At 40.8% G+C, this 25,106-nt stretch overlaps 1 protein-coding gene across 4 annotated transcripts in view; it reads right to left on the reverse strand.

Moving 5' to 3' along the window:
- VPS41 (VPS41 subunit of HOPS complex) overlaps positions 1-25,106 on the reverse strand; it is a 169,802-nt gene that overhangs the window by 43,898 nt on the left and 100,798 nt on the right. For all 4 annotated transcript variants that reach the window (XM_050937689.1, XM_050937690.1, XM_050937688.1 and 1 more), the window contains 8 exons: positions 23,050-23,179; positions 17,286-17,401; positions 15,605-15,661; positions 13,262-13,323; positions 12,165-12,246; positions 3,792-3,884; positions 2,294-2,421; positions 1,234-1,378 (listed from right to left, as the gene is read on the reverse strand). In XM_050937689.1, coding sequence (XP_050793646.1) covers positions 1,234-1,378; positions 2,294-2,421; positions 3,792-3,884; positions 12,165-12,246; positions 13,262-13,323; positions 15,605-15,661; positions 17,286-17,401; positions 23,050-23,179 — 813 coding nt within the window. The remainder of the gene's footprint in view (positions 1-1,233; positions 1,379-2,293; positions 2,422-3,791; positions 3,885-12,164; positions 12,247-13,261; positions 13,324-15,604; positions 15,662-17,285; positions 17,402-23,049; positions 23,180-25,106) is intronic.

Raw genomic sequence — 25,106 nt, forward strand, 5'->3', positions numbered from 1 at the left:
TGCAGGGTAGTAGTTACCAAGTATTTTGTAACTTAACTTTCATGTATTTAGGAAATGCTGAATAGTTAATGTGACTTTTTTCTGTATTGTAGTTTTGGTAAGTTATTTAAACAATTGAAACTGGTGTGATTATATTGCATTATTTTGACAAATAAAATTTGCAGAATTTTGAATTTTTTAGTGCAGAAACCCCCAATAGTAAGGTGGGCTCCAGGCAGTACTTAATTAATAATGAAAGAGATACTGGGGCTCAAGCAATTAGGTGCCAGGGCTGATCCAGCAAACCCAGGAGTGTTGGGGCTATGAACTGCCAAGTCAAGAGGTGCCAACGCTCAGTCCTGGCAAACCCTGGCACAAATTAACAGGACTTTATGTAGACCAGTATATGGGCAGGCATAAGCACATCGGGGTGTGGCCAAATGGATCCAGTTTTGTTCCCCACCACCACCACCACTGGAAATAATCTCGTCAAAATCCTGATCTTCAGACATAACCTACTGTATCTCTCAAGTGAAATCACAGACTCACTGTACTTAAATACTTGTAAAGACAGCACACCAAGAACGATACCAAGCATACCAAAGTCTCTGTTTCCGCCTCAAGGCTACAGCAGCAACAGCAGATGGGCTGCAGGTTCAGCTCATGGATGGGGTAATTTTCATCCCTCAAAGCTCAAGTCATTCACTCACCAAGAAAAGTTCATCTGCCTGCATTCTAGCCAAGTTCAAGGAAAGAATACTAACTTAGGTTGGGAATTAGGTTGATCACCTTGTACTTCTGCAAGCAAATTAGTCAGCAGCATACAAAGAAAAGTGGCAAGACTATCCAAAATGTGTGTGAGGTTAAATCCACTTCCCCAAATGTTTATTACTTTTTGGCTCGCTAACCTTCCTAATTTGATCGGAAACACAGCAATAGTCTTACAGCAGTCAAAGTCCTGGGTGATGCTTAATAGGAGATCTGTGGCTGAAGGAAAAGCAGAATACAGAAGCCAATATCCACTATGGCATTTTGAGAGAAGGATTTTGTTCTCAGGGATGTATGATGTTATTTTTGTTTTCCTGACTCCAGATGATGCAAATATAGTAAGTGCCTTCACGTCACCTCCAAATGCGTTTAGCCATAGAACACAATCCCACTTCTATAGCATTCTGTTTAACAGGCATTCACTTCTGACTTTCTGAGCCATAAATATTTCAGCAAGAGATAAAGGATCATTAAAAATCATCATACCTCTGAATCAAAATCCATGAGAAGAACAATTTTGTCTCTGATAGAACTGAAAAGATTATGTTTATGGATCAACTGGAAAACATCTTTATGTCTCAGTGTTAGGTAAATTTCAAGGGCTTTGCCATAGCGTTGGTCATAGGTGTATCTGAAAGAGATAACGTCATGACACACAAAGCCATCCATATTTGAAATTAAGAAAATTATGCACTAGGATGAAAATGGACACGTTACTTGTTTTGAGGAACAAAAATATTAATAGTTTAAATAATTCACTGAGAAAAAACATGGGCAATATGATTCTCAACAGTTTAGTAAACTAGTAGCCTGATGTGATTTTTGTTCCATCCCATTGCTCCCCTCCATCCAGTAAAGCCCCCAATTTCATCACCCCCAAGCCCCACAACCACAGCCCTGTCCTTTTGGTTAAGGACAACTAAACAGAGCTCACTGCAGAGGCCATCGGTGCTACTCCTTAAAAGGTGGGAGGGTTCATCATAGAGCAGTAGAGACATATGTTCCTCTGTTCAGAGGCTAAACATGCAGCACCTCTTAACCAGAAAGAGAAACTGGGTACATAGTGCAGAGCCCTAACACTAAACCAGATCAAGTTAAAACATATTTTCCAGTCACACATTTCAAAGCTAGTCTACACAGAATTTAGTACATTTGAAATAGAGGACAAAGAAATGCCACTGCTTTTCTCTCTTTATGGAATACACACTGGTTACAAAAGATGCTTGTTCTAGTAACACAAAAGAGTGATGAGGGCTGTTTGTTTTGGCAAAGGAACTGGTAAATTCAATCTTGCACCAGAATTCCTTGACTTTATTAACAACTCCCTTTATCGAATGAAAAGGAAATAGTAAAGAACTGCTAAGGATTGCAATCAATACATCTATACAGAGAAGCTGGAACAGAAAGCGGTTGATATTTCAAAAAAATGGATGATGGTAATTTCAATCGAGGTAGGCAGTCAAATGCTAACAGAATATATCATACCATTCAATAAACATGGTCTTGTACCGTTCGGTTTATATAAAGGAGTTTAAAATGCACTCACAATTCCGCAAGAGTTCTGAGCAAGGTCCTATTCTGTGGATCTTTCTTCAGGTGATCCACTACTACTTGAACTATGATCGCATTGTTATAAAGATCTCCAGGCCACTCTTTTATCAGCATTGCGAAACCCTAAAAGTGGAAGCGATCACTGATTAACAGAAATAGAAAGAGCTGACTAAATAATATTTCAGCACAACAAAGTCTCAGCTAGACTTCTAAAATTGCACCAGCCATTTTTCACCCACTTGTGGGCATCCACAAAAATATGAAATTGAGGGCACAAGTTTTGCTTTTTTAGGCCCTGATCCTGGATAGACTTGTGAACATATTTAACTTTATTCACATAAGACTTCGTAGGATGAGTGACAGACAGTTTCACCAACAGTATGCCAAAACAGAATCCCTCATGATGTACTAGGAGGCAGTTTACTTCGGACAAAACAGATAAATTTAAATAATTAACATTGCTTTTAAATGTGGAATAACCAAAAAGATGAGGATAAATGTTCAGACTTCCACAGATATACTTTTACTGACAGTGACACACAGTCCACATTTTTATGCAAAAAAGGTAGGACCTTCATTTTTAAGGCCCATAGTGTACACACACATCCACTGAAAAAAAATGATTTGCATATTTATGTGCACGTCTACTGCAATTTGTGCACATGCAGCTTTCTGAAAATGTAGTCCAACACAACGTCGTAAAACATTCTCTGACCCAGGCAGCTTACCATGAAAGGTCTCTATCCCACAACTTGTTACACACAAGTGGATTGCTGTTTTATCATAGAGCCCTCTTCGGTCAATGGGGCTCTGCATGGTCATAGCACTCCACACTGCATAAGTAAGTACCAGGATTGGGATGCAAGGGTCTGATCTTATGAGGCACTGAGTGACTCCTGTGAGGGACTGAGTGCCCTCAGTTGAAGACAGTCAGCACCTCTCAAGTTCCAGCCCTAAGAGAGAATACTGTCATTACTAATACCATTTTAAATAATTGGCTGTAGTTAAATTGCTACATTTCAGAATCACCAAACTACCTGGACTGAGACTGAAGAGATATTCTGGTTACTTCCAGAATACACAAATCACAATCTGTTGGCCATTTAGCATCCTTACCTTACCCTTCATTCACCCTTTTCCATCACCTTTGGGTTTTTTTGTCTTCACAAATCATATCATGCCATTAGTTAGACAGTAACCTCTTTTGGACTCTATATGTTTTGTAAGGCTCCTAGCATACTTTTGTGTTGTTAAACAAATGAATAATAATGATTATTATTAACCAGACTCAACACTTGGGTCTCTAAACAAGTGCACCGATAAGTATTTAAATGTTTATTGCAAACATTATTGGCTTTCATTTTTGCTTTGTTGTTAAATCTAGCACCAGTGAGCTATTTGACTACTGTAGAGTTTGCTACCAATTTTCTAAATTGCTCTTTAATTATATTCTAGTAAAGACTATTACACATGGATGTGTTGGAACACAGTACCTCATAGTCACTCTCCAAAAATTCATGCAGGACCATTTCATAGATGAGAGGTTTCAGAATTGGATCCCGTCTTGGCAAATAACGGCTAATTGCCTACAGGGGGAAACAGAGTAGCATGGGGTTAAAATAAATTATTGTGCTTAAATATCCTCAGATAGAATTCACAAAAATGATTCTTTCCCAACAATTTGAAGTATAAAAGCAAGAATACCCCTTGGTAAACATTAAAAGTACTGTAAATTCAGATGTTAAGCAGTTTACCTTAAAATAGCCCCGATCTGAGTTCCATTACTCACTTGAAAGAATTTTCATGAGAAAAAGATGTAGGTGAGATTAGAAATCTGCTCCAGTGTCACTAAGCTTTTCTTCATGTTGCAATGGGGCAGTGTGTCACAGATGCATCTAATTGTTGAGTTAGTACTGAGGATTATTTCTGTATTGTTTTACAACTTTTGGGTACACAACCCATTTAGTCCAAGCTCATTGGCTTCAGTCATTTGAAAGGAAAATCCTATATGTTCAAGTTAGGAGTTAGCACCTCAGGAAAATCTACTTGGCTAAATGTGCTACCACATTTACTGAAAAGGTATTAAAGCACTCATCTGGCACAATAAAGTAAACTTACTTTTCAAGGTATCATCTCACCTGTCCAAACAAAGCTTAAGATGAGAATAAGTAAAAACAACCACTGAACAACTTGCAAAACTAAGTTATAATTTCAAAAATGGTCTTTCCACCAAACACTGAATACAGTGAGTGGTTCCCAAACTTTAACAACCTGTGAACCTCTTTCACTAAAATGTCAAGTCTCATGAACCCCCCTCTAAAAATGAATATTTCCAGGAGATTTGTTCCTTTATCTGAGTATAAATTATAAGAACAGTGATCTTGGAAATATAATATTTGTTTTTATGATAAGCTTATTACACACTAATTATTATTATTATCATTACAGTATTTTTATTACATTATGAAAATGGCAACACTCTTCCAAGATCTCACTTTCGTAGCTTGTATCACTTTGAATAAGCCTGTTACAAGACAAGACTTCTATGCTTCATCAAGGAGTATCAGATGTGAAACAGCATAAAGGTATCTAAGAAACCAACTCAAAGAGTTCCTCCTATGCAAGCATTCAGATCTTGAGCAGTCCAGGCAAACAACGCACATTACAACAAAGCTTAAACTTGTTCTTCATAATAAGTTTAAAAACAATACTAGCTGCCTATCTAATTTTAAAAACAGCAAAAAATATTCACCTCCCTATCCATTTCTTATAAGGAGTCTTGAAGTTTAAATCTCCTCAGTGTGATACATATGCTTGCTTTGATCTGCTTAGCTCTTGGAAGCCCAGGGGCTCTGAGCTGCTGGCCCCATGCTGCCCAGGATCCTTAGGGTCAGCTCTGCCCGCCATTAGGGAATGTTTTCCCCGAGAACCCCTTGTAATATTTCACGAACCCCAGTTTGGGAACCACTGACTGAATAGAAGGGTTCGATCTGATGTCCTATAAAAGGTACTTAAGAAATTACATCCCAATAATCAAGAGACAGGAGCATGTTCCAGGGGTGAAATCACTTCATGTCATGTAATTATAGCACAGCATATTATTATGCAATGCAGTTCTATCTAAACGTGAAGTGATATTATAGCAATAGGGTTTACATTAGCAGATTATCAGTGCACAGTTTAGATGTGTTGTGACTGTGAGGCACATGGCTGAAATACCTTCAAGTCACCAGAAAAGTTCACTTACAACCTGCTAAAACATCTGCTTAGGTACAGGTCAGAAAATGGGACACACACAACCAGGCACATTTTTTGATTGCCTTTTTTCATCAAAACTTAATTTTTGTTGCAATCCTCCAAACAGCACTAATGCTTATTTTGAGTTGATGGGACACTAGATGGGGGTGGCTCTGAGTTACCACAGATAATTCTTTCCTAGGTGTGAGTCTTTCCCACATGCTCAGGGTCTGATCACCATATTTGGGGTCAGGATGGAATTTTCCATCTGGTCAGATTGGCAGAAACCCTGAGGATTTTTTGCCTTCCTCTCCAGTATGAGGCACAAGTCACTTGCAAGTTTAAACTAGTGCAAATGGTGGATACTCTGTAACTTAAAGTCTCTAAATCATTATCTGAGGACTTCAGTAACTCAGCCAGAAATTAGGGGTCTATTATAGCAGTAGTTTTCAAACTGTGGGTTGTGATCCAATATTGGGTCGCAGAATGTAAAGCACTGGGTCACGGTGGCTTTGATCAGCACTGTGACCGGGCTGTTAAAAGTCCGATTGGCGGTGCTACCCAGTTAAGGCAGGTTAGTCCCTACCTTTTCTGACACTGTGCTGCCCCCTGGAATTGGCCAGCAGTAGGTCCGGCTCCTAGGCAGGGGGCCCATGGGGCTCTGCGCGCTGTACCGGTTCCGCACTGCCACTGGCCAGGAACTGGTGCCTTTGTACAAGGCAGAAGCAATCAGGGCGCCCTGCAAAGTTTCCTTGCTTAGCCTTCGGGGTTAGCCCAGGTGGCAGGGCTCGGGGACCTGGGCTTCAGCCCCATACAGCAGGGCTTCATCTTCCTGCCCTGGACCCCAGCAAGTCTAATGCCGGCCCTGCTTGGCGGACTCCCTGAAAGCAGTTTGCGGTCCCCAGTGGGCCCAGAATCCTGGTTGAGAACCACTGTTCTAGATGACCTTTGTTTCTCAGTAGCCACTGGGAGCTCCTACTTTCTTTTGGAAAATCTAAGTTGGAAATGTTAACTATAACAAACTGGGCTCCCATCCTGCAAGCTGCCCTACACAGGCAAGCCCCAATACTCCTACAGAGACCCTTTGTAACAGAAAAGGGATCTGGAAGTAGCATGACAAAGCAGGTGTACTCGGGGTGGGGACTGGGAAGGGAGAGGCGATTTTAACTGCGCTTCTCATACTTCTACTCTGTTCTTCTCTACCCTGCAGCTGCCTCCTAAACAAGGGCTCTTAAAAACAAAAATAACTGATCTACATCTCAATACAATCCTTAGATTCCTAAATACAGCCTCAGTGCAAAGCAGCCCAGCCACTTCTTTCTCCCTGCAGCATGGACACAGCACTAGAGCAGCACTTTTCCCTTTGAAGTCCCACTGTTATCGGAGGGGCTTCAAATGGAAAATGCTGCTTCCTCCTGCAGTTTCGCTTCAGCACCCAACAGGGATAAAGAAGCAGCTGAGTTGCTTTAAAATGCACTTAAGAAGCTGAACTAAAGGCTAAGTTAAAGTTCCTAATGTCATTATTTTGTTTTGATTTGTTTCAGATCCCTAGTTGAGGTGGGGAATTTGGGAGGAAGTAAAGGACTTGGGGATGGCAGGATTAAAAAAAAGAGACCAAGGGATTTGGATGTTTTAGTAGTCCTGCACCATTTGACCCATTACAGAAATGGAGTTTGCAAAAGGGGGAAATACACAGAAATAGTCTTCCTCCCCTTATTCCCTCTTTTAAAAGTCAGTATACGGCCATGACATCACCAAAAAGGTACAATGAGCAAATCAGCATATGGAGGCCAGTCCTGCAAATTCTTAAAGCCCCTTGGGATCAGCTCAATTGCCTGGACAACAGCATCAGCTGTTAGCTAAACAGATTGTCAGCTAAATCATTAAGGATGCTTTCCCAGGACTCCATTAGAAGTTGATTGGCTTGTGAACTAGGGGTCTTAGCCCCAGCAAAATGCCTGACTTCAATACTACAGGATTCGTAGTCTCTGAGTATGAGGACAGGGGTCTTAGCTATGCGGTAGCATTCTCAGATACAGGTCACGATCCATGAAGAGATTCGCTGAGAGGAGATCGGGAGCCCCTTCATCCTATCCGCCACTGCGCCAGAATGGGAAGAGGTGCTCTGTGGGATAGCTGCCCATAATGCACCACTCCTAACACCGCTGCAAATGCTGCAGATGTGGCATTGGTGACGCCTCCTGCCATTGCTGCCCCGCCTGCGCCCCAGCTCCTGGCGAGTCTGAGGCTGGTAGGGGCGTGGGGCCATCTGCGGCCGAAACTGCCTGTGCTGGGTCACAGGGGTATGCAAGCCCAGTGAGTGAAGCGTGGCCCACGAGTCCTTTAGGCTGTGCAGACGCTTGTCCATCTTTTCTGAAAACAACATCTGCCCTTTGAAGGGGAGGTCTTGAATGGTCTGCTGGACCTCACAGGGCAGGCCCGAGACCTGGAGCCAGGCTCCCCACCGCATGACCAGGCCCGTGGCCAGGGTGCGTGAGGCTGAGTCCGCCGCATCTAGGGCAGCCTGGAGAGACGCTCGGGAGATCAGCTTCCCCTCCTCCACCAGGGCCGAAAACTCTGACCTTGAGTCCTGGGGAAAGAGCTCCGTAAACTTCGACATGGCTGAACACGTGTTATGACCATATCGACTTACAACTGCCTGTTGCTTGGCAATGCGGAGTTGCAGGCCTGCCATGGAGTACACTTTTCTGCCAAAGAGGTTGAGTCTTTTAGCATCCCTGCTCTTTGGTATTGACCCCTGAAACCCGATGCTCCCGTTGGTTGGCCGCATCCACCACCAGGGAGTCCGGGGGTGGGAGGGTGTGGGTGTACAAGTGTTCATGCCCTTTAGAGGGGACGAAATAGCGCCGCTCCGTTCTCTTGGCAGTAGGGGCCAGTAAGGCTGGCATTTGCCATAAGGCGCGGGACGTATCCACTATGGTCTTTATCAGTGGGAGAGCCACCCGGGAGAGCCACCCTGGATGGCCCTGAGGGAGCCAGGATGTCTACTACAGGGTTCACATCCATCTCAATTTCCTCAGCTTGAATTGCGAGGCTCTGAGCTGCTCGCTGGAGCAGTTGTTGGAGGATTCGGGCGTCCTCTAGGGCCGGTGCCGCAGCCGTGCCCGAGACTGCTTCGTCCGGGGAGGAAGACGAGGAAATTACATGGATCGGCCCTTCCTCTGGTGCGTGCAGTCCTTTGGGGTCCTGCGACACAAGGCACTGTGGTTGCGGGGCCAGTTCCGATTCTAAATGCGGCACCACGACCGGTACCGGAGTCGCCAGTGAGCGGCTTGGCATACAGGGCGGTGTCTGCTGAGCCTGAACTATAGCCATTGCTGGTGCCACTGCCCGGATAGGGGGTGCTGAACTTGGATATGGCACACCCCTGCCTGGCGAAGGTGCCGGTGGAGGAGGCAGCTGCGCTGGGGCCACTGACGCCAAGGAGACCGAGGCCGACCTTGATCGAGGACCAAACGCCTGGCATACCGACTGGTGGTAGGCCCAGGGGGTCCAAAACGGCCACTGCGAGGGCGGATGCCATTGCTGCTGCCACTGTGGGTAATGCTGGTGGCTCACCCCCGAAACCGATCTCCTGCTTTGCGACCGGCTGGAACAGTAAGAGTCTGCCTCTGAGTCTGAAGTCTCTGAGTATGAGGATCTGGGGGGAGCAGCACCTGGGGCCACTGGAGAGCGGTGCTGAGGCAGTGGGGAGCCTCTTATCTGATCCGGTGCCACCTTAGCGCCACGGTGCGGGGAGGGAGGTGACAGCACGGCCGGCTTGCTCCTCGATTGTGCTGGGGGATGGGCCACGGTAGGCAACTCCCTACGGTGCGGGGAGGCCGGCGCCAGGAGTCCCATCAAGTCTGAGGCCACCTTGAACACCTCCGGTGTCAAAGGGAGGCGCAAGTCTCCGCTGAGGTCCGGGGACCTAGGCCGGTCTGGACTCAACTGCCCTCTCTGCAGTGTGGGAGTCGACGGAGCAGTCGAGGGCTGTAGCCCAGCCTGTTCGCTTGCACCCGCTGACAGCGTCAGCCTCGAGTCCTGGCAGGGTAACCGTTCCCTCACTGGCTCTCTCTTCTTAGTGGGCACCGGTGACGGTGAGCGGTGCCACACTGAGGCTGACTTCCTATGACCTGACTCCGTCCGGTGCTGGGTTTTAGACGACTTGGACTGGACCCTAAGTCCTGATGCCAGCGCCGGGGCGCTCCACACCGAGGAAGACATGCCGGGTACCGCCTCGGCCGGTTCCGGGTCTGAGAGTGGCCGCAGGACAGCCTCCAACAGGAAGACTCAAAGTCTTTGAGCTCTGTCTTTGAGAATTCTCAGGCGAAAGCCTCTGCAGATAGAGCACGAGTTCTTTGGTGGCTCTCTCCAAGGCACCTCAAACAAGCAGAGTGTGGGTCACTCTTGGGCATGAATTTCCCGCAGTCCTTGCAGAGTTTAAACCCGGGGGACCTGGGCATGCCCCAGCAGGCGATGAAACCTGGGGCGGGGGACCCCCCAACCACTAATAACTATATACAATGATCTAAGTAAACTAACTATAACGTAACTATATACACGGACTATACACAAGGATAGGACACTGCTAACTTGCTATGCGCAAGAGAAGTTCCAGCTAGCCGTCACTGGCGGTAAGAAGGAACTGAGGGGGTGGAGGGTCGGCGGGCCCCTTTATAGGGTGCTGTAGTGGCGCCACTCCAGGGGGCACCAGGGCCGACCCTATGGACACTGCTAGGGGAAAATCTTCCGGCTGGCGTGCATGCGGCGCGCACACACCTACTTTAAATGGACATAAACAACCACTCGAAGAAGAATCTTAGTTACATTACGACTTTGCTCATTTGCACATGACATTAATTTGGAACATTTCTTATACTTCAGATAGCACCTTACACATGGAAGCATTTTATTTTTTTAAAAGATACCCCTTTTTAAATTAGGAATTATATCATGACAGTAGACCATGTATATATTTCAGAGCTCAGAACCTAACACCTAAGATGATTTAATTCCCTATTTAGTGTTGCAAAGCACCTTTGTCTCAACCTGTAAGCATAATGCCCCAAAATACATTAGAAATAGTTACATTTTGGATCAGCTATTTTATTCAATGTGTATTGATTACAATACATAAATCCTGACTGAAATTAATAGACAAATATTTCAATGAGACACAAGAGAATTCAAAACCGATTTCATGAAACAGTCCAGTTAGGATTGGCCTGACTTCATTAACCTTTTGTAGCAGTCAGGTACCATAAAAACCTGAGGAAGACCATATAAAATTGTAATGTGAAACGAAAAAAGGAATATGCTGGAACTGCAGCTTGAAGTCAAATAATGTAACCTATTACAGTTTATGTTTTTCTACAGTCTGCTTTCAGAGGGGTGAAAACAGCCAACTGTTTAGAAAGGCAGTAATTTAACAAAGAGGTTTTTGCAGCAAACCTGCAAATATTTTTATATTTTACAGTCTGCTGGATGACATAAGTGGAGACATGAAAACATCCACTCTAGACATTCATGTCCTCTCTCCCCTTAAAAAAAAAAATCAAACCGGGGGGAGGAGCGGGAGGGACAAAGCATATCACCCGTACATGCGCTCAGGTCCCTTACTGGATTGAAATAAAGAGACACAAACATGAGATTTCATCTTCCAATGTGGCAATGTGCACCAAACCACTAAGAACTCATAAAAACGGTGCTGTTCTCTTACTAGTATGACTCTACCAAAAAAACCCCCCCAAACATTTCTAAGAACTGTAATGTTGAAACACCTTCATTCTTTGACAGAACTAAATGGCTCAAAACTAGCAAAGAACTGCATGCTGAGAGATCTTAATAATATGTCCTTTTTGGCTCATTGAGCTTGAATAGGAAGACATAAAATTCAGAAATAAGTGTGTATGTGTTATCAAAGGGAAAGCGCATAATGTTTTCTACTCGTTTGGGAGTGACTACATTTCAGCCTAATGTTGTGGGCAATTTATTAACTGAGAATCTTACAGAGAATGTGTACTCTTACAGTAGTTTGCAATGCTAGTACTGGCAAGACACAAGTAGGGACAGAATGCTCCCCCTTCCCCTGCTGTTTTCAATGTCCAATAGAGGGGAAATCTGTCACTTTACAACTTAATTATTCTTTAGTGCTGCAAGGAAAAATCCTCTCAACAGAGGGGGCTCAGAATTTTGTGAAGCGATGGTAAACCGGCAAAGGAATTTCACTATGGATTTTCAAAAGGTCCTTAAGGGTGTTTGAAAATCAATGGGAATAACCAACCTTGGGCACACATGAAAATCCCACCCTCCATAAATAAATAGCCCTTTATGTGGGTTAAAAAATATGTTGGTAGGTACATAATTGTGCTACACTTCAAACATTGCTTCACATATACGCATTAACCTGTACGAGAACCATACAACTGCTGTCCACAGATTACATTTTGACTTTAAGAACGAATTTGCAGCAGGCTACAGCATCTTGGGTGTGCATACTTGCATATTAGATACATACATAAAATTTTGGCTCAATGGATATCACATGTGTTTGGTCAACTTCAGCCCCCATAGAATAAACATGGGTCAGACCAAACACATCAGTTAAGAAATATGAGTTAACCTACCTTAAGTTGTCCTATTTCTTTAAACTTATAAACTTCAAATTCCCAGAGTTCTGTGCTTTTTCCAAGTATTTTCTGACATTTTCTGAGGGAAAAATGGCAGCAATTACAAATAAAGTTACATGTAGGGATGAACAAAAAACATGACTGTGTTGGCTGTGTTTACTCTACTCCCTCCACCCTCCAAACCAGGCACCTTTCAAGGCCCTGTGTTTTAGCAGTCATTATTCAAATAAGGTGTTCTGGACACCACTTTCTTCAGAGCATATCAACACTACTCCTTCAGCATCTAGAAAGGGTCAGTAGCGTAACAGGAGTGGTATTCACACCCTCTTTTCCAGTAGCAAAATGTGTCATCCCAGCTCTGGTGCCAGGCACTGCTGATCCAGGACCTGAACTTTATTCCCCAGATAATCGAAAAAACCTCAAGAACATTCTGCTACTGTATTCCATTATTTGGGTGTCATCAACACAGGTAACAAATTTGCTGTTTGTGGTCTCCTATGAGCATGAAGAAAACGTCATCAGTTACACAGATTGCTACCGTTATCAGCCAATCTACAGGTTAGTTCTCAATTAGTAGAGATTCTGAGCAATTGCAGCTTCCATTCATTTCAATGGAGTTTTCTGGTCTTCAGCAGTTCTAAAAACCAGAATTGTTTAAGTGCTTACATATGGATTTAGGCACTTTACTTCATGTAGCCAGACCTGAAATTTTTAGTCTAAATAAAGTGTAAAGTATAATTATTATTGTGAATTATTTTCTGAGCATGTAACAATACTGAACACTGATAAGTCTATAATACAAATCAAGTGGATTCAAATGATAGTTTAAATAGCAAAGATATAATGTGGTCTAGAAGAATTAAATCCCACTCTTAAAATATGTGTACTATGTTTCTAACAGCTAAAATGATTTATGTGACTAGAAAGATACAAATCAAAGTAGTAAACTTGCAGTTGTTTCTATCTATATAAATTAAAGGACAAGGGTAAAACAAATATCACAGGATTCCTATGAATCAAGGATTGCTTTATCTATTTCACACATGCATTATACATAATCATAAGCTCAGCAAAGACATTCCTAAATATATTACCTGGCAGCCAAGTCATACTCTCCTTTCTCCACTAGATGATTTATATAGGCTAAGCCTATGTCCTAAAATAAAGGGAAAAACGTAAAAATGTGACAAACTAGCTATAAAAGTTCCAAAGTCAAACATTCTTGAAGAATCAAGTGTTTAACTGCTGTAATAAACCTTTCAGCTCTGTTTACATTCAGTGGCTTGTTAGGTCAATCATCAGTGCTTATTTCTCAGGGATCTCTCCTCCTAAGCCCCCGTTCCCACTTAGAAATAAGCACCTGTACATAAATTACATTGAAAAAACTCACTTTAAAATCTCATCTCTTGAACATATGACTCTCTTTTAAATAATTTCTCATGACTTCTCTAATCCTGAGTTGAATATACTACTTCCTGAGTCTTGAGTGGGGCTCAAAATACATATCTAGACATTCAACAGTTGAGTCACTTAGATCAAGGATGATAAAATGTTGACCCTGACACGGGACACTTGCTGCATCAACAAAAAGAAAGGTTTGGTGTATGGGGGAAGAGAAAAGCAGTGCATCCGCCGAGAACATAACTCCAAGCAATGCTCCATAAAGTAGAGGAATTACTGATAATTTAACAAGCTCCTCATTTTATTACAACGAAGTAGGGAAAGGAAACTAGGTTACAGGCTTTATTATCTAAAAAGCACTAAATCACACCAGTGCTATTCAAGCTACTTTAGAGATCTGTCTGCATTTACATAATAAATCCTATCTCAAGAGTTTACCCCATTAGTCAGCTGTCAGTTATCTGCTGTGCCTCAATTGAAACACTACTTGGTACTTTGGCCATTAAAAAAAAAGCATCCATTTATTATCAGATGTGATCACATCAGCGCTCAGAGATGATATCATCAGAACTTTACACAGGTGAAGCTGATGGGACTACGCACAAGGCTCACTGAACAACTTATGTCAAGCAATAATACGGAAAGGGGCTGAGGGTTCTAACTAGTGAAGGAACTAGTAAGGGATTCTACCATAGTCGCGCTTAGATTGGGGTGGCAAATAGAGGCCAGTACGGGAAAAGCGTATGGGGACTGGATTTGTACTTATGCAGATCAGGTGACCCTAGCATCCTGTGTAAGTGGTGCTGAAGGGGTGGGCCACTATGACAACCTACAGAATCCTTGGGAGGAGCTTAATGTTACATGACCCTGACCCCTGCTTAACTGTATATGCTGAATATATTTTGCCATTTAATCCCTGTGGAACTTTACCTGCTTTGGGCCTGATCCAAAGCCCAGTAAAGTCAACTGGAATTCTTCCATTGATTTCAGTGGGATCTGGATGAGGCCCAGCAAGCTAATAACTGTGGCTGCATGTGCATTAATTGGATTTCATCCTAACCTAACACATTTTACAAGCCATATGTTAACAGAGCATTTCCCTTTTTACTTTCTGGCTAGGACTTGCTTTCCCGTTTCTATATTTCTTCTGAAAAGGCCACAGGCAACTAAAGTATGCAAGGAACTGAACTACCTGCCTGTTACATTCTGGTGATGCCATCCGCTCTTAAAGGGGAAAACAGACTTTTGCATTCAGCTGAGACAAGTAAAACACTTTCAGGCTATTTCTAAAATGAATTTATTTGTAAATTTCAGGGTACACTTGCCATTTAACTATGAATTAAAAATCTCAATCAGTGCTTTGTGCTTATTCTTTAAATACCACATTTCACCTTTAAAAGGTCAGTCATCAACTCAATCTCTAAGTCAATTAAAAAAAAAGACTTTTTGATTGGACTGGTTTTGGATGATTCACAGTATTTTCCTATTTTACAAAATATCGCTATTTCCCCTTATTGCTGTGTGTAAGACCATACAAGTAACAGGGAAAACAACTTTACAGGAGTAAGAAGTGACTACTATGCAAAAGGCAGGGATTTTAAAATAGCTTCTGGGAGTTAGTGCCCATTTCCCACTGAATTTAAACAGGATTTAGTGTCTACCACCTTCCATAGGTCCCTTTGATCATCCTAGCCAAGAAGGTATTGTCTTACGCAGAAAGTAAAGCTGAAAAAGAAATTAGTTTTTCTCTAATGACTTTCAGGTACTATAATATTAGTTGTTAGCCAAAACAACAGCAGGTAAAAAAAACAAAACAAAAAAACAGTAGTACAATTTTTAAGTTCACCATTTTGTGCTTCCATTCTGTGCTTTAGGACTGACCTCAGGAATCTGAACATTGGTTGGAAAGTGTATAATTATTGTCTGGAATAATGTGGACAGACAAATATAATAACCAACATTCCTGTGATGAATATAAAGCACCATACAGTGTTCTAAAGAGAAAAACATTTTTATTTTGAAGATTTTAAACTTACCAAAATCCTGTGTTTTTTTATGGTCTTCTGACTGATCTCAGCAGCCATCAAAGCCTCCTATATTCATATGACAGAAAAGTGACATACAAGCCAGATATACAAAACTTCTACAGAGAAAGCTCTAGAACTGAATAAATCAAACCCTTTTTATTGCGCCTTGTGTTTGAAGCACTTAGAATTTTTAATGCCATGGTTGGATGAACAGCTTAGAATTCATACTCAAACAAAAGCAGTCAACCAAAAAGAAAACTACTTTTGTTTCCATATGGGTTCACTCCACATTGGTATATAAGTATCAAATTTCAAGACTATGACACAATATATAATGCAATACCATTGGATAATGTTCAAACAAAAATTCTCTGCTAGAAAACCTATATGAAAAATCTGTTTGAGAAAAGATACAATTTTTTTTATTATACTCAACCAAAATACCTTCTCCAGTCAGAATGTTTTTTTCATTAAGTTTAATTTGTAGTTCTTCCTTTAACTGCTTCAACGTGCAGAAACAGACACGGCTTTTTAAAAGCAAAATGAAAAAAGTGAAAGCTTAATTTAGATTACAACACAAGCCAGTCACTGATTATTAGCCTAGGAGGGCTTTCACCAAGACACACACAGCTATCACTTGAAAGGTGCTTGAGTCTTGTGGGACCCACTGCAGTGTTTTGCATAACTACAGAACTGCATTCCAAATTTTGAATGTATTCCTCAGGAGAAACAAATCCTATGGAGGTTTTCAAGATAATCTGCATCAGGGATATCAAAATTTAGTTAACCACAGAAATACATGCCGAATGGGGATGAGACTTATGTTCTTTTTTCCTAGATGTCTGTTTTGAATTTGACTTTAAAACACATGCATTCAGCTTATTAGTAAATTTAAATTAACCTTTGCAAATTTCTTTAAACAGCCTACATAGTCCTCTGATTCACTGCCGGAAATCAGAAACCAGAAAACTTGGGTATTGTATTCATATTGCCTATAAATTTCCACTTAAAGACACACTGCAAATTCTGGAACCAATACTAGGTGCCTAAGATCAGTATTTAGGCACCTAAATAAATGACTAGATTTTTTCAAAGAAGCTGAGCACCTTAGTTCGTAGTGTAGTCACTTACCACTGCTGGTGTTCAGCAATTTTCAGAGTCTGGCTACTGTAGGCACCAAAAATTGTATATTTGGTCCTAAATAATTTAATACTTTAAAAACTGTGCCACATATAAAAGAAACTACATCTTAGCTGGAGCTGTATGTGTTACCCTAATATATCAACCCTCTTTCAATATCTAATGCCTCAGAACGGAGACTTCTGATGCAACTAAAGTGAACCTCTTTTCTTCAATCAGTTTGGATGGACCCACAACACACAAAGAATATCTGATTCCCAAGTTCATTTCTTCAAAGCCAAATAGCATTGCTAATTTTAGTGACATCTAAAACATTTTGAATTGGACACAGACATACCCTTTCCATCAACTACACATTTAGGCTCCAATCTTGCAAAGATTTACACAATGGAACGGTATTTGTGAGTAAAGCTACACACATGCTTATGTGATTGCAGGATCAGGAACTAAGGTTAAAATAAGGCCTTCCCAGTCATATGGGATGGCAACATTACTATGGAGAACAAGACTTCCAAACATAAGAAATTAAAGATAATGTGATAAAAATTACTTCGTATTTCTTCTTTTCAAGAAGCCAGTCAATGTGGTCATCTTGGTCCCGCTCTTTAGCCACAACAATATCTCTTGGACTAATAACGTAAAACAGCGATTCGCCCTCTGAATGCTCTGCAAACACATGACATTTTTAGTATTTTATTTTCCTAAAGAAAAGCCTTGCATTTTAGTTCATCTTTGGGAGAAAAAAAAGTGAATAGAGATGCAACCAAGACAGCAAGAATATGACGATTTTGGGTGCTGTATGCTCCAATAAATTAAAACTGATTTAAACAGCAAAATAGCTTTCAAAACTCACCACAGCTTATTGAAAATTCTGATTCATCCTTTATGTATAAATGTTATGATGGTTTAGAACACAGAGTTATACTGTCAGAGGACTACTATACGACTTAGTCTGCAATAAACCCACCTTCCCTATCAAAGTCAAGGCCATCAAAAGCATAAGTGATAGATGCCATAACCCCGGGGGACTTGGTACATCATTACAGCAATGCATTTGCAATGCTGTAATTTAAGAATATATATGGCATATAGATATATATATCTATAGGGAGCATATATATATGGCATTCACCAACAGTTTAAACCCTTAATTTGATTAAGCTTCATGTAAAAATGCACTCAAAAAGGTAAAATCTTGCATAGAAGATGACTGCTCAAAAGGGCATTTCTTTCCCCAAAGCCTGGAAAAAAAAAAATCTCCTCAATATTTTGTAGACACAGGGATGGAATTTGTCCTAACGCTATCTATATCTCCACACACACGCACGCACTTATACACCCGCAGAACAATTTTTGTACACAGTATATTCTAAACCATCAAAAAGTTCATACATGACACATGAATCAGAATATTCATTGAACAGTGGAGCACCATAGTGGGGACCAGTTTTGTGTTTGGGCACAGGTATAAAGCAGCCCCAATTCTGTGATGGGAACACAATGGCTTGGAGACTGGCAGAGGGTATACTGCATTTGCAATTACTTACGGGTATGGATGTGCATTCAGGTTTGGCAGGCCTACTTTGATTTGAAGGTGACTGTATGAGATACTTGCTGCTGGCTAAGATGTTTAAATCAGACTTGGCTTTGGGACTCCAGAAGGAACCATTATGAACAGTGCTTAATTTGTAATGAAAGAGGGGCTGGGACTCACAATTTTTTGTATTTATAACTGATGCAGCAAGCCTAGAGATGCCAGGGCTCAGCCCTGGCACAAAGCACGCACAGATTATTATCCTCCTGCATAACATAGGCTATATAGTTTTACCCAATTGTTTCTGCATCAAGCCCATAACTTTTGTTTGAACTGGAGCATGCCTGTTTAGAAAGACAACCGATCTTGATCTGAAGACTTCAGGCAATGGAGAAACCACCACATCCTTAGGTAAGTTGTTCCAATGATTAAACTGCCTTCATTGTTAAAAAATTGTGCCTTACTTCTAGTCTGAATTTGTCTAGCTCCAGCTTCCAGTCACTGGATCTTGTTATTCCTCTGTCTGCTGGATTAGAGAGAGTCTTCTACTATCAAATTTCCTCTCTGTATAGGAGACTGTTAATAGTCCTTGTAGCTCTTTTTCTGAACCCCTGCCAAATTTATAAACATCCTTTCTGAAGTGCGGACACTAGAACTGAGCACAGTATTCCAGGAATGGGCTTATTTTGCCATATACCAAGTAATGTTACCTCCCTACTCCTACTCCATATTCCCAAGGATCACTTTTAGTCCTCTTAGCCACAACATCGTACTGAGAGCTCATGTTCAGCTGCTTATCCATCAAGACCCCCACATCCTCATCAGAGGCCCTGCTTTCTATGGGATATCCTTCATCCTGGAGATCTCATATATGACCTTGGGCAGTCACCTAGGATGAGATTTTTAAAGTTATTTAGGTGCCCATAGATACAGATAGGCTGTCCATAGGATTTTCAGAAATGCCTAGTCATCTAACTCCCATTGAAATGAGGTGCATTTAGATGCCTAAATACCTTTAAATAGCTAGCTCTTAGTGTCTCTGTGCCTCAGTTCCCCATACGTAATATGGGGATAACAGCACTTCCCTACCTCACAGAGGTGACTTGCAGATAACACAATGGATAAAAATCTATGTTTTCAAAAATGGAATTTAAATAATATTTTTATTTAAATTAAATGCAATTTTTAAATAAACGTATTTAAAATTAAATTTGAAATGATCACAAAAATGATTACTATCCTGTTCTGTAACTATTGTTCTTTGAGATGCATTGCACATGTCCACTGCTCTTTAGCTGCGCGTGCGCCAAGTGCACCAGAGCCAGAGTCGTTTTTAACTTAGTCCAGGCAGGGCATGCGCCTTCACATATTCACATTGCTAACTGATGGTATAAAGAACAGAGCTGCCCCTGACCCCTCTCAGTTCCTTTTGACTAGATAGACTCCTACATCGCAGGTAAGGAGGGTGGGCTGAGGAATGGACATGTGCAAAATTTCTCAAAGAACAGCAGTTACACAACAGGTTAGCAACCGTTTTTTCTTCGAGTGATTGCACATGTCCATTACACTTCAGGTGACTCTCAAGCAGTTCAGACTAGATGAAGGTTTGGGAGTCTAGCTGAACAACTGAAGAGCTACTCAACCAAATTTGACATGGTTTCTGGATTGCTGGGCTATAGTAAAGTGCTTTGTAAAAGAATCCACTGATGACCAAGTTGCAGCTTTACAAATTTTCTTAAAGGTACTCGAGCCAGAAAAGCTGCAGAAGCTGTTAGGGATCGTGTGGAGTGAGCTACAAACCTGCTTGGTGGGGGTACTATGGCCATGTCATAGCATAGACTTATGCAAAATGAAATCCACCATTATATCCTCTGCATAGAAACTGGGAGGCCTTCCATCCCCTCTATAACTGAAATAAACAGCTGGTTAGACCTTCTAAAAGATCTAGCCCTGTTCAAGTAAAACATTAATGCCCTTCTGATATCCAAGATATGAAGCCTCTTTTCATTCTTATGAGAACATGGCTTAAGAAAAAAGGATGGTAGGAATACGGCTTGATTAAAGTGGAACTTCCAGACTACTTAGTGAGGGACTTTGAATGAGGACATAAATATACTTTGTCCCTACAAAAAAAACATGAATGGAGGGTCAGCAACCAGGGCATGTAACTCTGTCACTCTCCCCGTGGAGGTAATGGCCACAAAGAATGCTACCTTCATAGACAGCTGTAACAAAGAAGGGATGCCCACTGGCTCAAAAGGCAGACCTATTAGCATTGCCAGTACCACACTGAAGTCCCAGAGAGTCGTGGGATCTGCTATTAGAGATGTAAAGCCTGACCAAACCCCTTAAGGGTCTAATGGTTATAAGGTTAGAAAACACTGATCCGCCCTCTGTCGGTGGGAGGAACGTGGAGATAGGAGCCTGATTGTCTTCATAATGGCTCAGGATCTGCTAGGTGACTTTGCAGCAGGAGGAATAGTGGAATATTTTGAAATGGGAGATACACCACAGAGATTCCAAAAAAGTCAGTCGGGTGGCATAGGACCCCAGCCATAACTGTTCCATGGGTCTTGGCCTCTCCTGTCAGATAGGTACTAAGCTCTTCCTGATGGTGGCGATGACTGATGTGGCTTCCTGTCATGGAAAGGTGGTGCATACAAGGTAACCTTGGACTCCAATTCGTATCCAGAGTACTCTGACTGCCACAGCGGTGCCAGGCCACTCTGTGCCAGAGACTGAAAACGTCTGCCAGACAATGCCAGTACTGAGAACAACATACTAGGCTTACAACTGGGTTGGACAGGACAAGAGTTGGACCAATGACAGTGGGGAAAGACTTCAGTAAACAAATCCACGTGCTCAAACTACCAATCACTGATGGAAATGAGGGGGTCCTTTACTACATTGATCAATTACACCAGTTGGTAAAGGCAAATGCACTGCCCTGATGGATCTGCTACGGGAAAAATATCTTCTCTGGCTCTGGTGCACTGGGCACACATACACGTGAAACAGAATGGACATGTGCAATCACTCGAAGAAGAACCTACATTAAGTCTCAAACTTATAATCTACTAAAATAATTTACATTGTTTAAATTAAAGAAAAAAATTAAGCTGGACGTGCTTGCCACCAAGTTTTTAAAAAAGCCACACCACTGAACTTGTAGAAATCACTGGCTAAACACCTGGAAGATGAGTTTGTTGAAGTGCTAAACAAGCTCTTGACAACAGTAGCACCTTCTACAGGTGCACAGACAACATTTTCTTTATTTCAATTTATTCAACTAGGTCAGTTTAACGACTAGTTCATTCAAAACTAAGGAACCAATTGGGAGTTGAAAAAGCAGAAAAGCTTGCTTTCCTCTTCCAATCTCCATGAAAAAAATATAGGTACAAGAGGGTAAGATCTACTAGTTTTAAAATCCCGAAGAATATGGTGACCAGTTCAATTCATTTACTACAGACAATACTTCCTCTGTTTAAGTAAGTTAGTTAGCTTTAAATGCAAAACATGTTTAATATGCTTTCTGATAAGCTTTATTTTTCTTATGTATCCAGCACTTAAGGTAGTTTTATTTAATAAAAAACTAAAATGCTGCTTTAGTGAATTTTTAATTTAATTTGAATTTCCTTCCACTCATAGCTTGACACATCATTCACCATTTTCTAACATTATAAAAAAAATATAATCTGAATAAAGGTAAATTAAGCTATATAAATCTGCATAGATATAGTGTATTCTCCTGGTTAGCAGGAAGAAATACCAAATTTAGGGTAAAGACTATATTTAGTTTCAAATCAACATGTCTTAATAGTTACTAACTAATGGGAATCAGTCTTTCTTTAGGAAAATAACTAAAAAGTACCAATGTAAAACACAATTAAGATCAATGATTTAAATCACGGTTTCCTGCTTGCTGATGTAAATCATGATTAAAATAGGTGATATAAATTGCTTTGATTTAAAACCAATCCACTCTGGAGGTTCAGTACATTAAAAATTACGAGGAACACAGATTCTATTGTAATGGGGGCCATAGAAGTATCTCAGATAGCCAGAGAATGCATTGTGGTACTAAGTCAAATGCCTTACAAACATTTAGGTAAGCTGTTAGTGCAGTTACCGTTAATCAGCCAAATGTGTAATCTCATCAATAAACTATATCAAGTTGTATGACAAGTCCTATATTTCTATTAAGCCTGTGGATTAGCATTAATTATGCTACCCTCCCTTTAATTCTTCATTGATGGCATCCCATATCCAGCATAGAACAGAAGCCCTAGTCATGGACCAGGGGTTCATTGTGCTAGGTTCTGTACAAATGCAGAAAACAATTATTTGACAAAATTAGTTAATAGAGGTTAACCCAGATGTTGCGGACAAACCTCATTGGCAGCATTGGTACAGATGGCATTATTTTGTGGTTAAATGTATAATTTAATATATGTAATCTACGTAATTAAATATTCTCAACATATAATACCTACAGGATATCCAAGCAAATGCAACACAGTCCAGGGAATGTTATGTTGGAACTTCAATTTTTTAATATCTTGACATTTTGTAATTTTAATTTAGCAACCTTAGCACTGCATTAAGTCATATTTGTGCAGTATACAGAACAATTGCCATACATAGATATTGACAGAGGAACTAGAGGATAGGATAGCAAATTAATGGTCTGACTTCTACAAGAGTAATTAAGCAAGGCTATTGTTACTAAAAATAAAATAAACAAAACAAAAAACTAACAAGAGTCATTGAAACTTCTCACCTAAATGATAATCTCTACATTCGTTTTCTTGGAATCCTCTAACAGTCAGAGCATCAGAGGAGATCTCCTCACAAGACTCAGGTAGGGGTTGAATAATATCCAGTCTAGGTCTTGCACAACATTCCATTTCCTAGGAAAAATTCAACCAAAAAAATTTGTGTTATGCAATGTGTCTTCTTTATATCAACTGATGGTCACCTGAGAACGAGATTTAAAAACAAACTTCTGCCATTGAGTTTTCCAGAAGGATACCCATTGTTGACAATAGACATGCCCAAATTGTCAGTATCAGACTTAACTTCCCAGTTCTCTGTAGCTATGACATGGTTATCACCACAAGAAACAAACAGCTGAAATCTTCCTTCACTGTGTTTAGTGAATGTATACAATTAAGTCACCATTGGAGGAGAGTGGAGTAAATTTTCTACACTGTGAATGGAGAAAAGGGGAGTGGAAAAAACTTTCCACAAATATGCATTCAAATTTGAAATCAAATTTCAATTTAGCCATGTCTTACTACCCTTTCAGGTTCACTTTTTGCAAACAGAGCTTTGTGAAAAGTGATTTTAGCTCAAATATTCACCAGATATGAACATCAAATTGTGTGTTCAATTGTAAATTTTGCAGTTCATAATTTGTGAGCTGTTGATTAGTTTTGGAACATAAACCACATGGTAATTATCCTATTCTTTCTTTGGTTTTCCCTTAAGTTATGTAACCAACACAGAGCAAAATACATGTCACAAATGACTACATAATTCAAATTTTGCATTCTGTCAGCTACATAATTGTACATTAGTGATTCCACAGTTAAGGACATAGTGAGATTTGCACTTACATCAAAGATTAAAAATTGTTTGGTATGTATGAATAATACCCTGTACCTTAACCAGACACACAGCAATTATAGCATGGAATTAATTTTTTAAGCATTCAAAATTAAATCAGTTATCTCAGACTGATTAAACAGATTTTTAAATGGGCTCTACCACTTTTTTGTGGGAGTGCATCCAACCTTATGTTTGGTTCTGTCTAGCAAATAAAATTCCTGATTTTTGAGATTTGAAAAGTAGCTTACTTCTAGATGATAGCAAACGTTACTAATGTATAAATTTGTGATTTAACAGCACTACTCATATTTCTAACGGTATCACAATGATTGTCACCTAATATATTTATCAACCAATGGATTTCGAGAATCTGAGTTTTCAGTTAAAAAAAATAAATTAAATTAGTGGGCTAGATCTTTGGCTGTGTCCAATCCTTGCAGAGCACAGCCCCACAAAGGAGCAGGTTGCAGCAACCTGATTCTGGGCTTAATTGTATACTGGAGCCAGCCCCAGGGTTATTTTTTTTTTGAAGCAGGGTGGATTTCAGTCTAAATTTATCCTTCAAGCGTCCAGTCAAAGTAGGAGTATATTAATCTGAAAGTAATCTAGAATTCTTGATAGACTGATGAGCTTGAGTAATGGGAACATAGGGAGTCTGTTGTGGATATTTTTAGGTGAAGTGGCATAAAGTTTGGGATTGGACTTTCACCTGTGATTAGTTATTCTCTGATTTTGGGGTTGGGGAAACTGCTGGCTTTACAGTCTTGCATTTTTAATTATGTCAAGGCCCCAGCACTGCCACTTAAACAAACAAACCTGGTTATGAATCAAACAATAAATAATGGAGTACTTAGTGATGATGCTACCTAGGCTCTCCCATCAGCATAGGTACTCCACATGCGTGAAAGGTGGCCCTCTCGCTGATGCAGCACTGCCTACACCAGTGGTTCAATCAGCATAACTGCATTGCTCAGGGTGTGGATCTTCTACACTCCTGAACAACATGTTTATACTGACGTAAGTTTGTAGTGTAGACCACGGCTAAGAAGTGGCCAGCTTAAGTCACTGGTTCAAATCTAATCCCAGTTTGTAATGACAAAGATATTTGCCAGTCATGAAATGAGTTGGTGGGCTCATTAGTTCACAAAAACAGAATTCTACAACACAAATCATCACTGATGATAACTGTCACCCTTGCTGGCAATCACAGCAGAGACGCTAACTAAT

This window comes from Gopherus flavomarginatus, chromosome 2 (assembly GCF_025201925.1).
Source record: "Gopherus flavomarginatus isolate rGopFla2 chromosome 2, rGopFla2.mat.asm, whole genome shotgun sequence".
Lineage (NCBI taxonomy): Eukaryota > Metazoa > Chordata > Testudines > Testudinidae > Gopherus > Gopherus flavomarginatus.